We start from the raw sequence: 20,804 nt of genomic DNA on the forward strand, positions 1-20,804 counted from the left end.
TTTTTTCGCGACTTTTTTAATATTTGAATGAAATAAACGTTATTATAGTATATATTTATTCATTCGAGCAACAAAAAATAAATTTTTGAAATTTTTTTTTTCATTTCTTATATTTTTTCAAAAAATTATTTTTTTAAAATCGATTTTTTTATATTTCAAGGGAATAAACGATAGCATAGTGATTAGTAGGCAAAAGTTCATTCATCTCTGCTACAGGAAATCATTTTTGAGGAAAAATGTCAAAAAGTCATTACCCTAGTCTACACATTCGCTTTACAGATTTGTTTAAAGTCTCGTATTGACGGTTTGCAGCTTCCTTGGAAGCACGAGTTCTTGCTGAATTGACAGCCGCCTTTTTTCTGCGGCGTTCATCGATAACCTCCCAGGTAGTTGTACATATCCAGTCTTTTTTGGTTTTGCGTTGGTGACCGAGTACTTTTGATCCTGCATCGACAAAAGCATCTTTTATAGCATTCCACTTCGAATCAACGTTGCCATGCGGTGCTATGTTTGTGATGTTTAATTGTAGCTGTTGACGATATTGCTGTCGGATGTTTGGATTTTTGAGTTTTTGGATGTCTAATCGTGTCGATGTGTTGATGTTACGAGTGTCAGTGCGCACAATTTTTAGGCGGAATTCGCCGATCAGAAGATGGTGGTCTGAGCCAATGTCCGCACTACGTTTGTTCCGCGTATCTAAGAGACTGTGTCTCCACATCTTATTTATGCAGATATGGTCAATCTGATTTTCGGTACGGCCATCTGGGGAAACCCATGTAATCTTATGGGACCTTTTGTGGGGAAAAAGCGTGCCACCTATTATCATATTGTTGGAGCTACACATTTCCGTGAACATCTCGCCATTTTCATTAATTTCGCCTAAGCCTTGATTACCCATGATATTAGTAAGGTTGTCGTTATTGGCCCCAATTTTGGCGTTAAAATCGCCAAGCTAGATCTTAATGTTTCCTCGAGGAATGTTGTTCAGCGTGCCATTGAGTTTACTATAAAAACGATCTTTTTCGCAAAATGGTGAAGTTTCCGCACTGAATTATAGTGGCATTTCTAACTCTAGTGCGGAACGTTGCCGTCATAATTCTTTCATCAATAGGATCCCATTTGATTAGAGATTGGTGGGCATTACGGCTGAGTAGTAGACCGACACCATGGTGGTGGGGTGCATTGGAACCGGTTAGTCCAGAGTATAAAAATACTTGTCCAGTAGAGAGTTTGTGATCGCCATAGTTGGTCCATCTCGCTTCAGATATACCAAGAATTTCTATGTTAAAGCGGGTCGCTTCTCTTGCGACTTGAGCCAGTTTACCCGATTGAAAAAGTGTTCTTACATTCCAGGTTGCAATTCGTGTCCGTTTTTTCATGCTAAGGGTCGTTGCCAAATTTCGATTCATTTTTAATTTTCTATTGGTTTCAGTGACAAATTGTGTTTTAGGAGCAGTAGGTTGTCAACCCAAGGCTCTTAGCCTTTTTGGTGGGGCTGCCATCTTGGATCTAGCTTAAAAGGCACAGCATTTCTCGTAAAGCCGCTCGCTTCGAGACAGACGCTGGTTTACAATAGTGTGGTTTGTTCATCCGCCGAAGTTGAACTATATTAATGTTACATACTGACTTCCCACGTTGTGGACTGTTCTTAGCTTCAGCGTTCACCTTCAACCTTACCGGCAAGGGTGGCCCTACCAGTAGCTTTGCTACCGCCGGCATCGCTATCAGGATCTTTACGCTTACTGGACCTCCCCATCGCGCTTGAGATGACAATCCATTGGGGAGGATACGTATGACACTAATTCCCTGTAATTGGACCACCGTTGTACCACTCCTAGGTTGCCTGTCTTGCACACTGAATTTCTGCGTTCCATTTCCGGGCTAGATAGTTATGATCGTTGGAAGTGTTGTTTTAATTCGACCCTGGAAAACCGTCGGCTCATGCTACCTTATTATTTTTAGTTAGCCTTTTTTTTGCTGTTTTAATAAGATTCTGAAATAGCATTTTTATCTGCTATGTAGTATATATTGCGACTTCCACTATTTGTAACCTGTGGTGCCCATCCGAATCTAGCATCCATTACTTTCTACGGTTGAGTAACTGTTACAAAGTTAAGCATTTTGTGGTAAAACCCACGTACTATTCTTGTCAAAATTCATTTGTGAAAGGAAGGATTTTTCACGAAACTCGAAACAATCTGTCACAGTATTTAGTAATCATAGAATAATAGCAATATTTAATTACATTAATTATTTTAAGATTCTCAAAAGCATTTCCGTAATGGGCGATTTATGTAAATCTTTGGAATTGTTTAATTAATCGCGCAATCATTAAAACGTTCATCAATCTAGGCAACCAAGCATGAAATCTGTTTTGAAATTTCCTAAAATTTTATTTACAGTTTGTGGCGTTCGCTGTGAAGTGTTAACCAACCAATTCCCAGCATTTTAAATGAAAAACGCCAGCTTAACTTAAAGAAAAGAAATAAATATCCGCCTAATCAAATCAAGACAAGCTTCATTCACATAAAACAATTTGACTTTACAATTCGTCATTAACTTTTCAAAATATTTGCTCACCAACTCTCATATTCGGAACGTTTGCTGTTTGTAAATCGTTGACTGACTGACTGGCATCACGATCTTTGTGAATGAGATTCACTATCGTTTTAAGAAAAAAAAGCCCCAGCTGTCTGGCGGAATCAAAGACTTAATTTAGGCAAAAGCCCAAAAAACGTAACACTTTTCGTTGCATTTGTCTTACACCGTTACACCCTCCCATCCTCAGTTCATTAATAATGTCTCAATTTGAATGTAATTTCTTATGATTGCAGATTACAACCCAAAATTGTGAACTTGTTTCTGGGTTACTATCATGAGATAGATCTGCGATCAACAAATCCATTCATAGGATCTCAGATCAGTTGTAATGCAAGCCATTTGATACATAATAAATATTTATGCGATGCCACTTTGTTCTTTAATGCACACAACACACAATAGACAATGGAGTTCAGTTCAGATTTGATAAATACGATGCAATGATGGATGAAACGAACTGCACACTACACGCAACTCAAATATCCACCTCTGAGAATTTAATGAATTTAATTTATAATTTTATGTGCAACTGAGTGTAGGAGGGGTTGAAGTAACAACCACCAGCTGTAGAGCACTGCTCTGCAGCAGTTAAACAAAAAACTAAATTAAGATCAATTTTGACAAATTGCCTCCATAATTGGTAGTTTCGTGGTAACACCGTGTAACCAATTTGTTTGAATTCAGTTGTCATTGTCGTTTTGTTGGAATGCCAATTTGCAAAGCAAATTCACTTAACGCTTTTTTAGAAGAGTCATATAACATAATCGGGAATTTGCCAGTGTGAATTCCATTTACAGTTTTCACTAGCATAGCAGCATATATTGCTTCCATAATAGGATTCGTTGAATATTACGTCTATTTGTGGCAGTTTTCCACAAATTTAATGGATGCAAAAATAATAAAAGAAGTACATACCGATGCCTTACTTCCTCAACCTCGTATCTTAAAAAAAGTTAAGTTGACTTTTTATATCAAACGATTGCTATTTTTGTGTTTTATTACTGCAACCACTTATTATCTTAATATGTTGTAGCGGTTCTCTTTCTCCTCTTGACTCCTATTTTCATTACTGCCTTAAACTCGTATCTTAATGACTGAGCAATGTTAAATGACTGACAGTCAATGCCCAGGCGAAACGACGGAAGCTAGGATATTTACATTTTGGGTGAGGGTTAGTCTTGGGGTCAATATGGCTGGGTTTTTTAAAATTCGTACTAGAATGGTACAAAAAGTACTTAAATGTACAAAAAATTATACCATTTGATTGAATAACTGGTATTGGGGTTCCTATTGAAGTGTAGTAGTGTGATTGGCTCTGTAGAAATTCGTAAGAGAAATAGTGCTAAACATTTTGTATTTTGTATTATTTTGTGAACAAATGTATAGGGAAAGTTCTAAATGGTACTAAATTTAGTACTATTTGCGATTGAGAGGTGGAATTATGAAAATTGTTATTATAGTCACTGATTGTGTGCCAGAAAGTACTAAGTGGTACTAAATTTGGTGCCTGATGTACGGAGAGCTGAAACTTTACGCAAGAAAGTACTAAATGATAAATAGTAAATGAGATTGAATTCTAAATTGTACTCATTTTAGTAGTGGAATGAGGGATATACCAGTAATTCTGAAATTTGTATTTGGATCACAGTTGGTTTGTAGGAAAATGTGTACTAGATTGTCAAGGTGCGCCTTAACTAACTTTAAACGAAAGGAGCTTACACCTGGAAAGTTTTTCTGAAACTACAATGTTCATAGAAGAAAAAACAAAAAAATCGGATTTTCAAATAAATCGCGGTCAAAGTTCACATTTTTAGGGCGTTTTTTAAGGTTTTCACGATTTTGCTTGGAAACCTCAAGCCCTATCGAAATGAGATTAGAACAAGTAAAAAAGCATTAAGTTCGGCCGGGCCGAACTTTTCATACCCTCCACCATAAAATATTCATTCCTGTCCCCAACTTTAAGTGAGTACGTTAAAATGTCAGATAATGTACATAAAATGCTTCATTCGGGAGGCCCTTTTTATGGTGCCTATATCTTACTGTTGACAATTTTGGTGGGCTAGAAATTGGGAGGTACTGTTATATAGGGGTTATAATAAAACATGGGCCTATGTTGACAGTCTTTGATGGGAGCCTTTAATGTCAAATAACTCCTAATTCTGTTAAAAAATTTAGCTAGAATCCTCAAAATATCGAAAATCGGTACATAACGTGGGAACTTCAAATGTCATTAACAGCTAGTTCGGAGGTATCTGGGCTATACGAAAATATGAACTTAAATAAACAATTTTTGTTGCAGAATTTTTGTTGACTTTTAAATTTCAAATTACAGAAAGTTCGTCCAAAAAATAAAGCTAAGGTACGGAAAATCGGGAGGTTTGTTTTGGGGCTATACAAAAACATGGACCTACGTTCAATTAAACATTTTAAGTAAAATCCTCAAAGTACCGAAAATAGGGAAGTATCGTTATATTGGGGCTATGTTGAAAATTGTTGATGCAGATGTGTAGTGACCACTACAACCTTCAAATGTCAAATTAAAGTTAGTTCTGTTAAAAATTGTAGCTAAAATTGCCAAATTACTGAAAATTGGGAGGTACCGTTACATGGGAGCTATATCCGAACATGGACCTATGTTGACAATTTTTGATGGAGAGGTGTTGTGACCACTAAGAACTTCAATTGTCAAATTACTGCTTGTTCGGTTTAATATTGTAGCTAAAATCATCAAATTACTGAAAATCGGGAGGTACCGTTATATGGGGGCTTTCTTGACAATTTTTAGTGGAGAGGTGTGGTGACCACTAAGAATTTCAAATGTCAAATGTTCAAATTACAGATAATTCGGTTAAAACTTGTTGGTAAAATTCTCAAAATACCTGAAATCGGGCGGTAACGTTATATGGGGGCTATTCCAAAACATGGACCTATGTCCACTAGTTATATAAGTTTATTGACATTTAAGAACCCTAAATGTCAATTGATAGCTAAATCGGTCTGAAAATGTAGATAAAAACGTCAAAATGACGTAAATCGGGGGTACCGTTATATGGGGGCTATACCAAAACTTGGACCTAGGCCACAACTTTTGTTATATAAGTTTAGTTACACTTAAGAACCCTAAATGTCAAATTATAGCTATATCGGTCTGAAAATGTAGCTAAAAACGTCAAAATACCGTAAATCGGGGGGTACCGTTATATGGGGGCTATACCAAAACGTGGACCTATGTCCACAACTTTTGTTATATAAGTTTATTGATACTTAAGAACCCTAAATTTCAAATTATAGCTAAATCGGTCTAAAAATGTAGCTAAAAACGTCAAAATACCGCAAATCGGGGGGTACCGTTATATGGGGGCTATACCAAAACGTGGACCTATGTCCACAACTTTTGTTATATAAGTTTATTGATACTTAAGAACCCTAAATGTCAAATTATAGCTATATCGGTTTAAAAATGTAGCTAAAAACGTCAAAATACCGCAAATCGGGGGGTACCGTTATATGGGGGCTATACCAAAACGTGGACCTATGTCCACAACTTTTGTTATATAAGTTTATTGATACTTAAGAACCCTAAATTTCAAATTATAGCTAAATCGGTCTAAAAATGTAGCTAAAAACGTCAAAATACCGCAAATCGGGGGGTACCGTTATATGGGGGCTATACCAAAACGTGGACCTATGTCCACAAGTTTTGTTATATATGTTTGTTGCCACTTAAGAACCCTAAATGTCAAATTATAGCTACATCGGTCTGATAATGTAGCTAAAAACGTCAAAATACCGTATATCGGGGGGTACCGTTATATGGGGGCTATACCAAAACGTGGACCTATGTCCACAACTTTTGTTATATAAGTTTATTGATACTTAAGAACCCTAAATTTCAAATTATAGCTAAATCGGTCTAAAAATGTAGCTAAAAACGTCAAAATACCGCAAATCGGGGGGTACCGTTATATGGGGGCTATACCAAAACGTGGACCTATGTCCACAAGTTTTGTTATATATGTTTGTTGCCACTTAAGAACCCTAAATGTCAAATTATAGCCAAATCGGTCTGAAAATGTAGCTAAAAACGTCAAAATACCGTAAATCGGGGGGTACCGTTATATGGGGGCTATACCAAAACGTGGACCGATATAGCCCATCATCGAACTTGACCTGCCTGCAAACAAAAGACGCATTTTCCCAAAATTTCAGCGTCCTATCTCTATTTTTGTGGATGCTAGAGTGATTACCACAGACGGACGGACGGACGGACGGACGGACGGACGGACGTGCTCAGATCGACTTAGAATTTTACCCTGATCAAGAATATATATACTTTATAGGGTCGCAAATGAGTATTTCAATGCGTTACAAACGGAAAAACAAACTTAATATACCCTCCATACTATGGTGGAGGGTATAAAAAATGTTGTTGCAGTAAAAATTCTCAACAAGATTGATCTGAATGATATTTTCGTAAGTTTTGCCATTTTTGAGATATAGAAGTTCAAATTGGGACAATGTATAAAACAATGTCATGCAGGGTGCACCTTAACTAGCTTACACCTGGAATGTTTTGCGGATTTTGAAATAGCAATGTTCATAGACAAAATAGCTGGAGGGATTTTAACGAGTAAATAATTCGCGGTCAAAGGTCACATTTTTACGGTTATTTTATGTTTTCAGGATTTTGCTTGGGAACGGCAAGTCCTATCGAAATGGGACTAAAGAAAATGTTGAAGAGGATACCAAGAAAAAACTTCAATAGGAAGTTTTTCTTTGGCAACCTCTCACAACCCCGACGACAAGCTGTTATGTTATTTTGAAATTCAACGACACATAACAGTGTGGATTTACTCGCGAGTGAAATTTTGGGGTGAGGTGGTAATTTTTTTGGGTGGGTGTTTGGCATTTTTATTAGGGGGTGGGATAAGTTGTTGCTTGGTAGTGGGGTGGGGGCAAGTAACCCCCCTCAATTCGCACTAATTTGAGAAGAGTTTCATTCGCGAGTGGAATTAGAGCGAGTATTCGGAGCTGTGCACTTTCGTCTGGGTTGTATGAGTTTGCCGAAGAAAATCTTCTCATTGAAATTTATTCTTGGTTCACCTTTATACTTTGAGCTGATTTATTTTTTCTCTCCGCCCTTTAAGAAATTATATTTGAGTATTATACGCAGATAAGATATATTGTTAAAAAATATAACAAGTATAAAAAAGCTATGTTCGGCCGGGCCGAACTTTCTATACCCTCTACGCTAAAATATTCTGAACTAAAATCGAATAATTAGTTTTCTTTCCTGTACACAATTTTTGGTGGAGATATTTGATGACCACGGATAACCCAAATGCCTAATTAGGTCAGAAAATGTACAATATAATGTTTTCAATTGGGCGGCACCTTTATATCAAAGAGTGGACCTATGTTGACAATTTTTAGTCAAGAAGTCCAATACCCGTAGAGTGAAACAGGGAGTTGTCCAAGGTGGGATAAAATTGCCGGAAATGTCTAACATATACCTCTCCTGAATTCCAACCGCTGCAGACGGCATTGAGATCGTAACATATGCTGATGATTATACGATCTTGGCATCAGGTGCCTTCCCTGATGACATTTGTGATAGGCTAAACTCCTTTTTGTCTAATCTAACAACATTTTTCCACGCGAGGAATATACAAATATCAGCCAATAAATCTACGGCAAAGTTGAGAACAATAGAGTTGAATGTCATGGTCGATGGTAGCAGAATTCTGGCCATAGACCCTGATCAACAAACCTATCAAGCAAGTTTAACTAGCATTCACATGAATGCAGTCTTAGATGCAATAAACAACTATCGTCATGCGGTATCCACCATCAATCACAGGTTATTTCAAAAATTGCTTTGAATTAATAAAAAAATCACGAAAGTCATATTTCAATACAGCATTTTCCATTTTCCGAACAAGACCTGAAAATTTCATGCCCAAGGTTGGTGAAAATGACATGTCAAAGCATTGCACAGTGCGAAATTTGGGAAGTTTAGTGGAACTTTAAGGGATTTTCAAAGTACATGAAATTAATTAAACTTTTATTGAAATCTTTAGCTAAGTACTCCACTGCAAATGGTCCATACTCAGTTTACCGATTTATTCCACGAAACGACTTAAAAATGCACTTAAAGTTGCACTTTTGTTTAATAATTTTTTTTTGTAAGAAATGTATTTTTGATTCATTAAATACATGGAGTGGCGCGGACAAATGGTAAGTCAGTATGCCATGATTTATTTTTCTTCATATTTAAGAAAACAATTATGATATTTTACACTTTAAAAAATGCAAAAAACCCTTATTGTTTTCGTGCAATTTTAGTCGGAAAGAAGTGATTTTTTGAAGTTTTCAAAATTGTAATTTTTATTTTCCGTGGTCATTTCAAAAGTGAATTACGTACATTCACGTGTTAAGATATATATAATCTGAAAGATTGGATTCTCCTCTGTTCGCAAAGCTATAAAACTGGTGCGGTATCGCGCGGTCTTTGGAGATATTCAAGATTTTCTAAAAAGACTTCGGGTATTTCATTCAGTTGCATTTTCCAAAAGTGGAAAGTAAGCGCGACAATGAACGCCATTGTTGACTCTGCTTTGAAGAAATGGACTCACTAATTCTAACAATGATAAATTCTGTAAAATTAAGAAACCTCTGGCAATTTTTCATAGTTTTGACCTCTAAATGTTGGTGATTTACATATAGTGCAACATTTTTAGATGCTGCGGTGCAAATACCAAAATACGTTAAAAATTGTAATGCAGTGCAGACCTGAACTTGATCTGAAAGGCATTATTAACAAAATTAATGGTACAGACCTGCCGAATGGACCAATAAACATTATAGATACAAATGAAAACAAAAAATATTGACATTTTACTCCTTAATAGATGTGTAGGGTTGTGGGGCTTCACCCAGAAGTGGACCTATGTTGACAGCTTTTGTGTGAGGAGGTTTTTTTATTCGCTAACATCTTAAAATTTACATTTGCATCAAAATTGGCTGCAATTTTTGTCTTTAACCTTTAAAATACCCAATATGAGGGAACCCGGCATGTGGGGGCTATTCCAAAACGCGAACCTATACTGAAAATATTTTGTACATAAGTTTTCTATCCGCTGAAAACTCAATATACCAATTTGCATCAAAATCGATTGAAAAATGAATGTAAAACCTAAAAACGGCAGCCACCGTTACATGAGCGCTACAGGAAACCGCGGGTCTATGTGGCCCAAGTTGAGCCCCACACTGCCCACTAATATAATAAACATTTGTGCAAAATTTTAGGAATCTGCACCTTTTCCTTTAAAAGTTATTAGTAAAGTTCCGCTAAAGTGATCATATTTCGCAGTGTGCATTGGTGGAAATGGCATGTTAAAGCATTGGTGAAAATGACATGTCAAAGCATTGGTGAAAATGACATGTCACAGTGTTGGTCAAAATGACATGCTTTGAATCCAAAAATGAATAGCATCTTTTGGGGTCCACGCTCATATAAAATTCATCAATGAAAATGCTTAAAAGATGACATGCCAGATCATTTGCACCAATGATTGTATAGCACCTCTGGCATAGAACATTTTGCTGGGTACCTGTCCATAAAAAGGTTTGTTCTCGTTAGATCCAGCAAAATTTGACAATCGCTCAACAAAGGCTCTTGTCGATTGGCGCAAAGAAATGATGCAAAAATAGGATAGCGGTACTTTAAAAGACGTCTACAAGATCGTCACAGATGACGAATTATGGATCTATGCTTATGAACCCGAAACGAACCAGCAATCGACCGTGTGGGTCTTTGAAGACAAGCCAAATCCAACAAAATTAGTTCATTCGAAGCAAATGGTCGCTTGTTTCTTCGTCAAACTGGACATGTGGCGACTATTCCGCTTTTGGGATGTAGGACGATCAATTCATGTGAGAAGTACATCACAATTTTTTTTTCCTGAAGTCTTCGGAGAAACTCAAAAAACGAACAAGAAAAAACGAATCATTGTGCACCATGATAATGTGAGCTCTCACACGGTGCTTTTGAACCAACTTTAAATGAAAGGAGCTTACACATGAAAAAAATAAAAAATTCGCCGGAGCGCTTTTTAAATAAATCGCGACCCAATGACTTATGCCTGCACATCAAGCAAAAAGCTTGGTCAACGATTTAAAACCCATGTTTTGGAGTTGTCTCAATCAGAGTGGAAAAGTGCTTCGACCATAGGTTTGAGCGCTTGCAAAATTGTGTAAGACATGCTGGAGAATACTTTAGAATACAATAAAACTAATTTTGATGATAAATATTTGGGTTTTCAATATTAAGTCAGAAACTTTTCTAGTAGCCTCTGTACCAGAAATCTGTTGGTACCATTATATGGGGCAATGAACCTATGCGTAAAATTGTTGATGGACCTATGCCTAAAATTGTTTCCCGCTAATAAATTAAAGTCGTTTTAATAAAATATTAAAACAACGACTATGGGATTAAGCCTGACTATTTTGAAAAACAAAATAGAAGTCGTCATCCAAAAAAAAAAAAAAAAAAAACGCCAACCCTAGTTGATGGAAAACATTTTTTGACTACAGAAGGTAATGTCGATAAAAACTTTAAAATAACTGAAATCCGGTGGTACCGTTACATGGGTCTATACCAAAACATGGACCTATATCAATTTTTTTCGCAGATAAGTTTTTTGACCTCTAGGAACCCTATGTTCCAAATTATAGATACTTCAGTCTGAAAAATTTAGCTCTAAACGTATAATTACCTAAAATCAGGAGGCAACGCTATATTCCAAAAAGGGGCTCATATGTCCTCAATTTTTGGTAGAAACGTTTTTGGATCACTTCGAACTCTTAATGTTAACGTCAGAAAAAACGGGGTACCGTTATATGATGGATATATCAAAACATGTACCGATATAACCCATCTTCTCAATTCCCATCCCTATCTCAATTGTTGTGGTCGCTAGAGTGATTACCACATATGGACGGACGGACATGTAGAAATTGACTCAGAATTTTACCCTGATCAAAAATATATACTTTATATTGTCGACAATGTGAAAACATAAGCGGAAAAACAAACTTAACAAAACTTTACATATAAATGGAAATTCCTATCATTTCATTAAATCCACAAAAAATATATATAAGGGCAAGTTTACTCTATGTTTATCGTATCAAGACATCTTTTTAAAGTCCATTACATAGAAAAAATATATATCTGTTAAAAAAAGCAACTGTAACTAACAGTAAAACGAGCCTGAAAATAAAAATCCGCTTTTTTAGTATAAAAATAAAAAGTTAAAAAGTATTATTTTATATTTATTTCAAATTTTTTATATTAAATATTTTGGAAATTAAAAAGTGATAACGAGATGAAATATCGTTAGTGATTTTATTAAAATAATATTTGAAGAAAACTCGTAAAGTGTAGAAAATATTACATGACGAAATATTTAAACAATTTCGTATTTCGCTCAGATTATACTAAAAATACATACTAACATTTTTTAAACTACTTTTCCGTACATAGGAGCTCGAAATCTATCACCTTCATTAATTTCGCCAAGAAAGAAAAAAATCATGCAATAAAGGGTTAATATTAGGGTTATGACTTTTTGACATTTTTCTTCAAAAATGATTTCCTGTAGCAGAGATGAATGAACTTTTGCCTATTAATCACTATGCTATCGTTTATTCCCTTGAAATATAAAAAAAGTTCACGCACAAATCGATTTTAAAAAAATAATTTTTTGAAAAAATATATGAAATGAAAAAAAAAATTCAAAAATTTATTTTTTGTTGCTCGAATGAATAAATATAAGCCAACTAATAACTATAATAACGTTTATTTATTTTGTTAAAAAATTATATTTTTGAATAAAAGCGTTTACGACATTTTTACGATTCTCAGAATTGAAGAAAAATAGTGAGAAATAAATTTTATGTCATTTTAATTATCTCATGTGGCTCTAAAGTTTATTTTCAATTATATATCTGTATTCAGTGACTTCAAAAAATTTTCCATAATATTGATAAATTCAAATTTTAAAATCATTTTGTGCGTGAGGTTTTTTCACCGAATCACCTTATAATTAAGATTTTATGTAATCTTATGGCAAAACTCATCACGCTATGATACAGGGATATGAGTTTGTAAAAAAGTCATAACCCTAGTTAATATACTCTTCACGATCTTGTATAAAAGTCATCATCCTAATTCATGTACCCTCGTTAGCCTAAGGCTAAGGGTCTAAAAATACCAAGTTTTCAAATATTTAAGAGTTCATTCATTAAGACCAATGATGATCAACGAGCGAACAATCATCTTACAGAAAAACGTTCAGTTTCGGCATCGATTGATGTCTTAGCTGCATGTTTTGATGCCACACACGTCAATAATGTTGGTTTCGTTACAAGATCAAATATCTTCAAATATTTTCAATGTGACGTAGTACATTCAAAACCATTGAGTTGTGGCATCTAAAATATTTTACAGTTGTTTATGTGCACTGTCACGTGCACCAAATTAAAATACATGTCAAAAGCAAAGAATGCAGAACTATTTAGCTCTTGGGATTTAAATTAAAACTTCAAAACGTTGGCGACGAACATCGACAATTGCTCTCAAAGAGGCAGTAAAATTAGCATTGATTAGTGATTTCTGAATGTGACGGAATGAATGGTGAACAAGGTACATATTCACAAAAACGGCATTCCATCAGAGCTTAATGTCATGGCAATGATGACAATGACGACTCCGTTGATGATGATGAGAACGAAAAGTGACGATTGGGTATGGAGATGAGAAGCAAAGCTACCTACCACTGATATTTTCTTGGAGCACTCAGTTGTTCTACTTTAGCCATGTTATAATGCCAACTAATGTTGACATGCCAATAAAATATAATTCACGCCGATTATTTTACAATTTCAAATAACCAACCAGTCAACCATCCAATCAAATGGCAATTGCACAGCATTCATCTCCCAACAACAGCATCCTCCATCAGATGATCGCCAATAGCCTACTTGTAATATTTAACACATCAGTACATGCATTCATTCACCTTAGTGGATCGATGATGTTGGTCATAACTTTCATGAGTGGTAGTGGCGGCGGGTAATCTCATAAAACATGGCTTTAATTGTATGTCAAATGTGAAAAACTCACTCACTTACTTCGAATGGAATCAAATTCAAGCTGATGATGATGGTGAAGTGAATCGATCCGTTCAAATATGTATATGAAAAGCAGAAAATTGAAATGGAACAGCAACAACATGACAATGGCTTACATGCAAACAAACCATCAGCTATTGAAGTGTCTGCCTGTCGTGTAAGTTAGTCAGTCATAGAGACCAGTAGACAAAACGTCTTAACCCGGACAGACAGAATTGTTGGACCTACTTACTCGTATGAGAATTCATTGATTTAATTCATTGTCTTTGTGTCGATTTGATGAAGGCCATTTCATCACGCTGTTGAAGATGATGATGATCATCATCATCATTTTTAATAGCAACTTTATGATGCGCTGTTGGTGGAGGGGGCTATGTTTTGTACATACACATAAATGTGCATACTCAATCGCCACCACGACCAATACCTTATTTCTACCGCAGAGGGAGTTTCAACAAATGAAATAAAGCGATCATTGGAACAGTTAAAAATTAATGATCTTTTTGAAGTTGTAAATTAAAAAGTGCAACTGACATTTCCTATACTAGTGCACCGTCTGCACCTTTCGATAGCTAAGACAATGGCTGAGTGAAACAACAATTGACCAAAAGATGCATCTGAAGATGGCTCCACCTTTAGAAACCAAAAGCTGCCCAGCAAAATAAAGTTGCACTAAAACTAAACAGAATGTAGTAGTATTTCCTCGGCTTCTTATTGAAGCAGTTCACAGAGGGTTAAGATGGGTGCATTCCGTTCTTCAGTTGTTAAGAACGTCCGATTCGCGTCCATGTCGTTAAATTTATTGGATACTCGAACAATTTATAGATTTCATATAGATATTTGTGTTTTTACCTGTTTTCATACAGAATTTGTTTTTATAGTCCTAAAATAAAAGACAAATTAAAAAAGCTCCCTATAGACATGAAAAAGATGTGCTCTAGATGTGAAATAGACTGAATCCAAGCCGTAACACTCCCTTATAAAGATCATGACTTCGTTCACATATAAAAATGTAAGCAGTTGCACTAATTATTCAATACAGTTGTGGTCAAACATTTCGCTGGGTTTTTATGTTCCACCCAATAAGATTGAGGGTGTTTACATTTAGCAATATCCGCCCTATGAAATCACTATTAAAATCGCAGTATAAAGTTTTGAACCCACATATTTGTTTAATTGAAGGTATTTTTATATCCTCACCACCTTGTGGTAAGGGGTATTATGTCTTTGTGTATTAGTTTGTAACATGCAAAAGGAAACGAGATAGACCCAAGTTCCTTTTAGGGATATACATAAAATCACTTTCTGAGTCGATTTACGCATGTCCGTCTGACCGTCTGTCCTTCTGTCCGTCTGTCCATGTATTTTTGTAAACAAAGTACTGGTCGCATTTATTGTCCGATTCGCACGAAAATTGGAGAACATAGTTTTTTTGGCCAAAGGACGAACGCTTTATATTTTGGTAAAAATCGGTTCAGATTTGGATATAGCCCCCATATATATGTATCTTGGCCCGATTTAAGACATTTGGTGCACGAAACACGCTATATATGTCCGATTTCAATGAAATTTGGAATGTGCGACGAAATTTTGTCTAGAAATAAGTGTGCGAAATTTAATAGAAATCGGTTCAAATTTGGATATAGCCCCCATATATATTTTCGCCCGATTTAAGCATTTGGTGCACGAAACACGCTATATATGCCCGATTTCAAATAAATGTGGAATGTGCGACGGTATTTAGTCTAGAAATAAGTGTGCCAAATTATATAGAAATCGGTTCAAATTTGGCTATAGCTCCTATATACATTCTCGGCCGATTTTAGGCATTTGATGCACGAAACGCGCTATATATGTACGATTTCAATAAAATTTGGAATGTTTGCCGGTATTTGGCCTAGAAATAAGTGTGCCAAATTATATCGAAATCGGTTCAGATTTGGATATAGCTCTCATATACATTTTAGGCAGATTTGAGGTATTTCAAGCACGAAACACGCTATTTTTGTCCGATTTCAATGAAATTTGTACTATGTGACGGAATTTGGTCTACAAATAAATGTGAAAAATTATATCAAAATCTGTTCTGCTTTGGATTTAGCTCCCATATATATTTTACATATTCACAGTGGTGTAGGGTATTATATAGTCGGCTCCGCCCGACTTTGATCCTTTCCTTACTGGTTTTATTTTGCAGGTCTTATAGCTAAAGCGGTTATAAACACCTTAATAAAATCAAAACATAAAATAATTGTTGAAAAGTTTGTTTTCAATTACAGCACACTTCAAATTTCTTATTTATTTTTTTTTTATTTCGCCCTCTACTGGATTTTAACACACAAACTTCTGCTTTGTGGCCGAGTACACTACACACTAGGCCACACACACGAACATTAAGGGTTGTTTAATGCAGAGTGAGGCAGAGAACATTTTTGGGTCTCTCTCGTGCTCTCAATGAGCGTAAATTTGTTGTTGTTCACAACGTGTTAGCATCTACACAGGCTGTGAGCGATAACAAATTTACGCTCACTTAGAGCACATGGGCTCTCTTGTGAGTCACAATGCCTCCTCCTGGTTTAATGGTTTACATCATAGCCGACCAAGAAGAGCGAGCGCTTAAATTGTTTATGTGTGGGTAAAATTACACTGACAGAACAGGGTGATGATTTTCATATTGAGTGTGAAATGAAAAATACAGGGTTTAAAATGCTAACGCCATATTAGCAAAAGCACCGAATATTTGCAGCTTTGCCTGCTAAAATTTCTTCGAAATATGTTTAGCACCAATGAACAACGGCAACATGTAGCAACAAATTTCACAAAAATATTGCTAGCGATGCTGATGCTATTTGATTTCGTCGCTATAATAAAAAAGCGTCATACACGCATACTCATATTTTGCAGCACACATGATCAACACATATCAGAAAAGAGAATAAGCAACAAAGTTTCAACGGCTTAGCCATGTTTTCAGCATACAATTGTTTTTGAGATCAGGGTTACCAGTGTAATGCATTAAAAATCACGATATAATTAATTCCACTTTTTCGTTCAAAGGACATGTGAATTTTTGGTGAAGCCGTTCAAAATATATATTTTTTTTTCTTATTTTTAAACAATAATAATTAGTATTCTTTAGAGGCTACAATATGATGGGAGCATTTTGACATTAAATGACATATTTTTTATTACTGCGTTGGCAACTCTTATGACAAAAAACACCCTATCTGGCTAATTCGCTGCGACGAATGGTCAGCCGACTGCTAAATATGTAGCGTGGTTGTCGATTATGCTTAACGAAAAAAGATTAGGCGTAAAAAACGAAATAAGCAAAAATGTACAAAAATAAATATACGTTCGGTTGCTTATTTAGCCGTGTGTGTGAATATTGTGTAGCAGTTGAAGTGTACAACTAATGCTAATGTTTTTAGATGCTGGCTTTTAAACCCTGGAAAAATATATTGTTGGTGCGTTCGCTTTGTATGACTTAAATTAAAAATAATATAAATAACTTCATAATTTGAAAAGTATTTTTCTTCATATGTTAATTTTTTTGAGAGAAAAAACAAATTGCATATAAAAATGATTTTTTAAGACTTTCTAAGCATACATACATTTTTTATTGTTGCATTGCAGACGAGGCATTCTGCGTCATTAAAAATATTAATACAAAACAAAAATCATTTTCAAATTTTTCCCTCCACATACATATTTGCTGTACAACTGCAAAATCTTTTCTGTGTACCCAAAAATAAACAAATAAAGCGGCATCAACCTGCTTGCATGAAATTCAGTACAAGACTGAAGTAAAAAATCAAAACATTTGCTCTCTTACTTTGCGTTCGGGTCGCGTGTGTGTGATTTGCCGAAAAACTTCGTAACCAAATCAATACCCACGAACGGGTTTGGTTTACATGTGCTTGCATGTGCACCACCAACTGTTCTTTGTTTTTTTTTTAAAGTACACGGCCGGCGGTGAGCGTTGAACACACAACTCTCTGATTTGTAGTTGGACACACACGCTCTGTGCCACCGTACTCATTACTTAGTAAGGAGTAATATAAGTAGTTATTTTTGTAAACATTACTTTGTAATGGGTTACATAATGACTAACGGATCCGAATTTTTGCTGGGATGTGGACCTATTTACATTAGGGTTATGACCTTTCTGCATTTTTTTTTTTCAAAAATGATTTCCTGTAGCGCGGATAATTGAATTTTTGCCTACGAGTATTAATCACTAAAATAGCTTTTATTTCATTGGTATATAAAAAAAGTTCACGCACAAATAGATTTTGGAAAAATATTTTTTGAAAACATGTATAAAATGAAAAAAAAACTCAAAAATTATTTCCTTTTAAAAGCATTGAACGAATGAATGAACTTAAGCCTACTAATAACTAAAATAACTTTTATTCCATTCAAATATTGAAAAAGGGCATACACAAACCACTTTGAAAAAATTTTGAATTTTTTTTCTTGTTAAAAAATATCTTTGAAAAACGCGTTTACTACATGTTTATGATTATCTGAATTAAAGAAAATTAGCGAAAAATAAATGCTTTACCAGTTGGGTTATGTGGTCTAATGTTTATTCTCAATTATATATCTGCTTACAGCGACTTAAAAATTAACCATAATTCAAATTTTAGAATCATTTTGTGCGTGAGGTTTTTCCTCGAATCTCCATATAATTACGATTTTATGTAATCTTATGTAGAAACTCATAATCCTAATGTACATATGTCAACAATTTTTAGTGGTGTTTTCTGTGTTCAGAAAAAAGCTTTTAATGTGAAATTAGAGCTAATTCAATTACTAACTTCCTAAAATCTTTACATCTTAAAAAATACCATTCGACCGTTATATTTCTGTTAGATATTCTGACTTTTATCTTGATTTCAACAGACAGGCGGACGGACATAGTTTATTCGACTTAGAATATATGGTAGCATGGGGCGACTTCGCCATAAACAAAATATTATTTTTGATAATATACGGAAATAGCAAAGTGCCCGCTACTTCGTATGCAGAAAGAATGTAAAAAAAAACAAATAAACAATATAATATTTAATATGGAAATGGCGAACACTGAACATTTTGTTGCACTAATATCAATTGTAATCAATTTTAAATTTTATTAAGGTACTGTTCGTTGCACTTTAGTTCGATTTAAAAAAAATCAGCCGTATCTCATCCTTACACATCAACAGCGAGCGACATTTTTTGAGGCATTTTAATTAAAGTTTTTTTTTTGTCATCAGAAGGTAAAACATTCTTGTAAACAAATAAACCCAAGACCAATTTTAGTAACATTTAGTACTTTTGTAGCCTTATAGTAGGTATTTCCACTACCATTTCAGCCATCAGGAACCCGCATATCAAATTTCGGAATTTGTAAGCATTTCATGCACTGACAAAATGGTACAAAATTTAATACATTTCGTACACCTGGGTATAACCTTAAAAAATTACCTTCTTATATCAACCATCTATACCAACCGCGAATCTCATTTCCAGCTCTATCAGTTCTTCCACACCCAATAATAGTAATTTACATATAAATACATAAGTATGACATCCTCCTAAAATTTAAAAAATTCCTGCTAACCCCTTTACACAATAACAAATTATATCAAATTCTGTATCATTTAGTACATTTCATAGTATGCATTTCCAAAATCATCTCCATATCCTAAGTCCACATACCAACAGTTACTCTAAGAACAACTTTTAGAATTCCAGTTCTTTTCCTACACCCGACGACACAACATTTAGACCGCTTAGGTACTTTCAGTCAATTTATGGTACGTATTTCTTAAAACACATCCATATACCAACGTTACACATTAATACTCACCCTAACTCCAAAAAATAAAGATTCCAGCTCTGTCCCTAAACTCAACAGCAAATTGAGTTCCATTTAGTAATTTTCGTATAATTATGGTACGTATTTCGACCACCACATATCTCTATCCTAGACTGTAATCTTGAAACAGTAATCTTGATTCCAAATCTCAGGATTTCAGCTGTATGCGTTCATCCAATAACAATTTGTACCAAACTTAGTACCATATAGTAATCGTTGTACCCATAAGTAAGTTTTTCCAAAACTATCTTAATCCATCACTTTAACAATGATTTTAATTCCAAATTTCAGGATTCCAGCTCTATTCGTTTGCTCAGATCCAAATTGTACCAAATTTAGTACTTTCTACCCAGGGACGTAGCCAGGATTTCATTTCGGGGGGGGGGGGCCCACCTGACCAAAATTTTGGAAGTTCATGTTAACGAAAATTTCTTATTTAACAATGATGTAAACCTTGTTCAGACAGATGAAATAATTTCAATTGATATTTTTAATTAAAATGACTTAAAAATTCTTGACGAAGTTCGAATAGTTTTATGAGCACTTTGAACAATAAATCAGTGTTAATAAATATTTGAGAACAATGTATCTATAAATAATTGCAAATATTTTTGGCCGTATCATTGATCAATTGGAGACCCTCGTCAGAATACTTCAGAAGTTAGCTATAACTTCTAGATTATATACATACGTATAATTCAATTCAGTGATTTCATTTCGGTAACTCCAACGTAGTTTAATATAAGACAATGGGAAACCCTTAGAAATATTTAAAAATCTATCACGGTGCGGTGTAAGAATATGTTCAATTTTCCATGACCCAACAATTAGCACTGTGTTATTATAGTTTCCACACGAGATCCTGTAAATAAAAAAATCTAGCGGTAAGTTAATGGGTTTTTTTATATTAATATTCTGGCTTCTAAAATGTGTGTTTTAAATATTCTGGCAACCAAATATGAATACGTTTATAGAAAAATTGTTGCATCCAATCGTGACAAATTCTAGCGCCCAAACGCGTTATTTCCATAGGTAACAGTCATGGATATTTTCAACGACAAATATTGGTGATCCATGGTTGGATATTCATATTATTCTCAAAAGAAACCAATCGTAGTTATTTTCCTAAAGATATTTT

The 20,804-nt window shown here is 34.8% G+C and overlaps 1 protein-coding gene across 1 annotated transcript; it reads right to left on the bottom strand.

Moving 5' to 3' along the window:
- Nucleotides 1-250: 250 nt before the first annotated feature.
- LOC141386714 (uncharacterized) lies at nt 251-898 on the bottom strand. The gene has a single exon (XM_073955634.1). It carries the CDS (start codon nt 896-898, stop codon nt 251-253), a length of 648 nt encoding a protein of 215 aa, XP_073811735.1.
- Nucleotides 899-20,804: the final 19,906 nt, after the last annotated feature.

This window comes from Musca autumnalis, unplaced genomic scaffold (assembly GCF_047663935.1).
Source record: "Musca autumnalis isolate F117 unplaced genomic scaffold, ASM4766393v1 scaffold_5, whole genome shotgun sequence".
NCBI lineage: Eukaryota > Metazoa > Arthropoda > Insecta > Diptera > Muscidae > Musca > Musca autumnalis.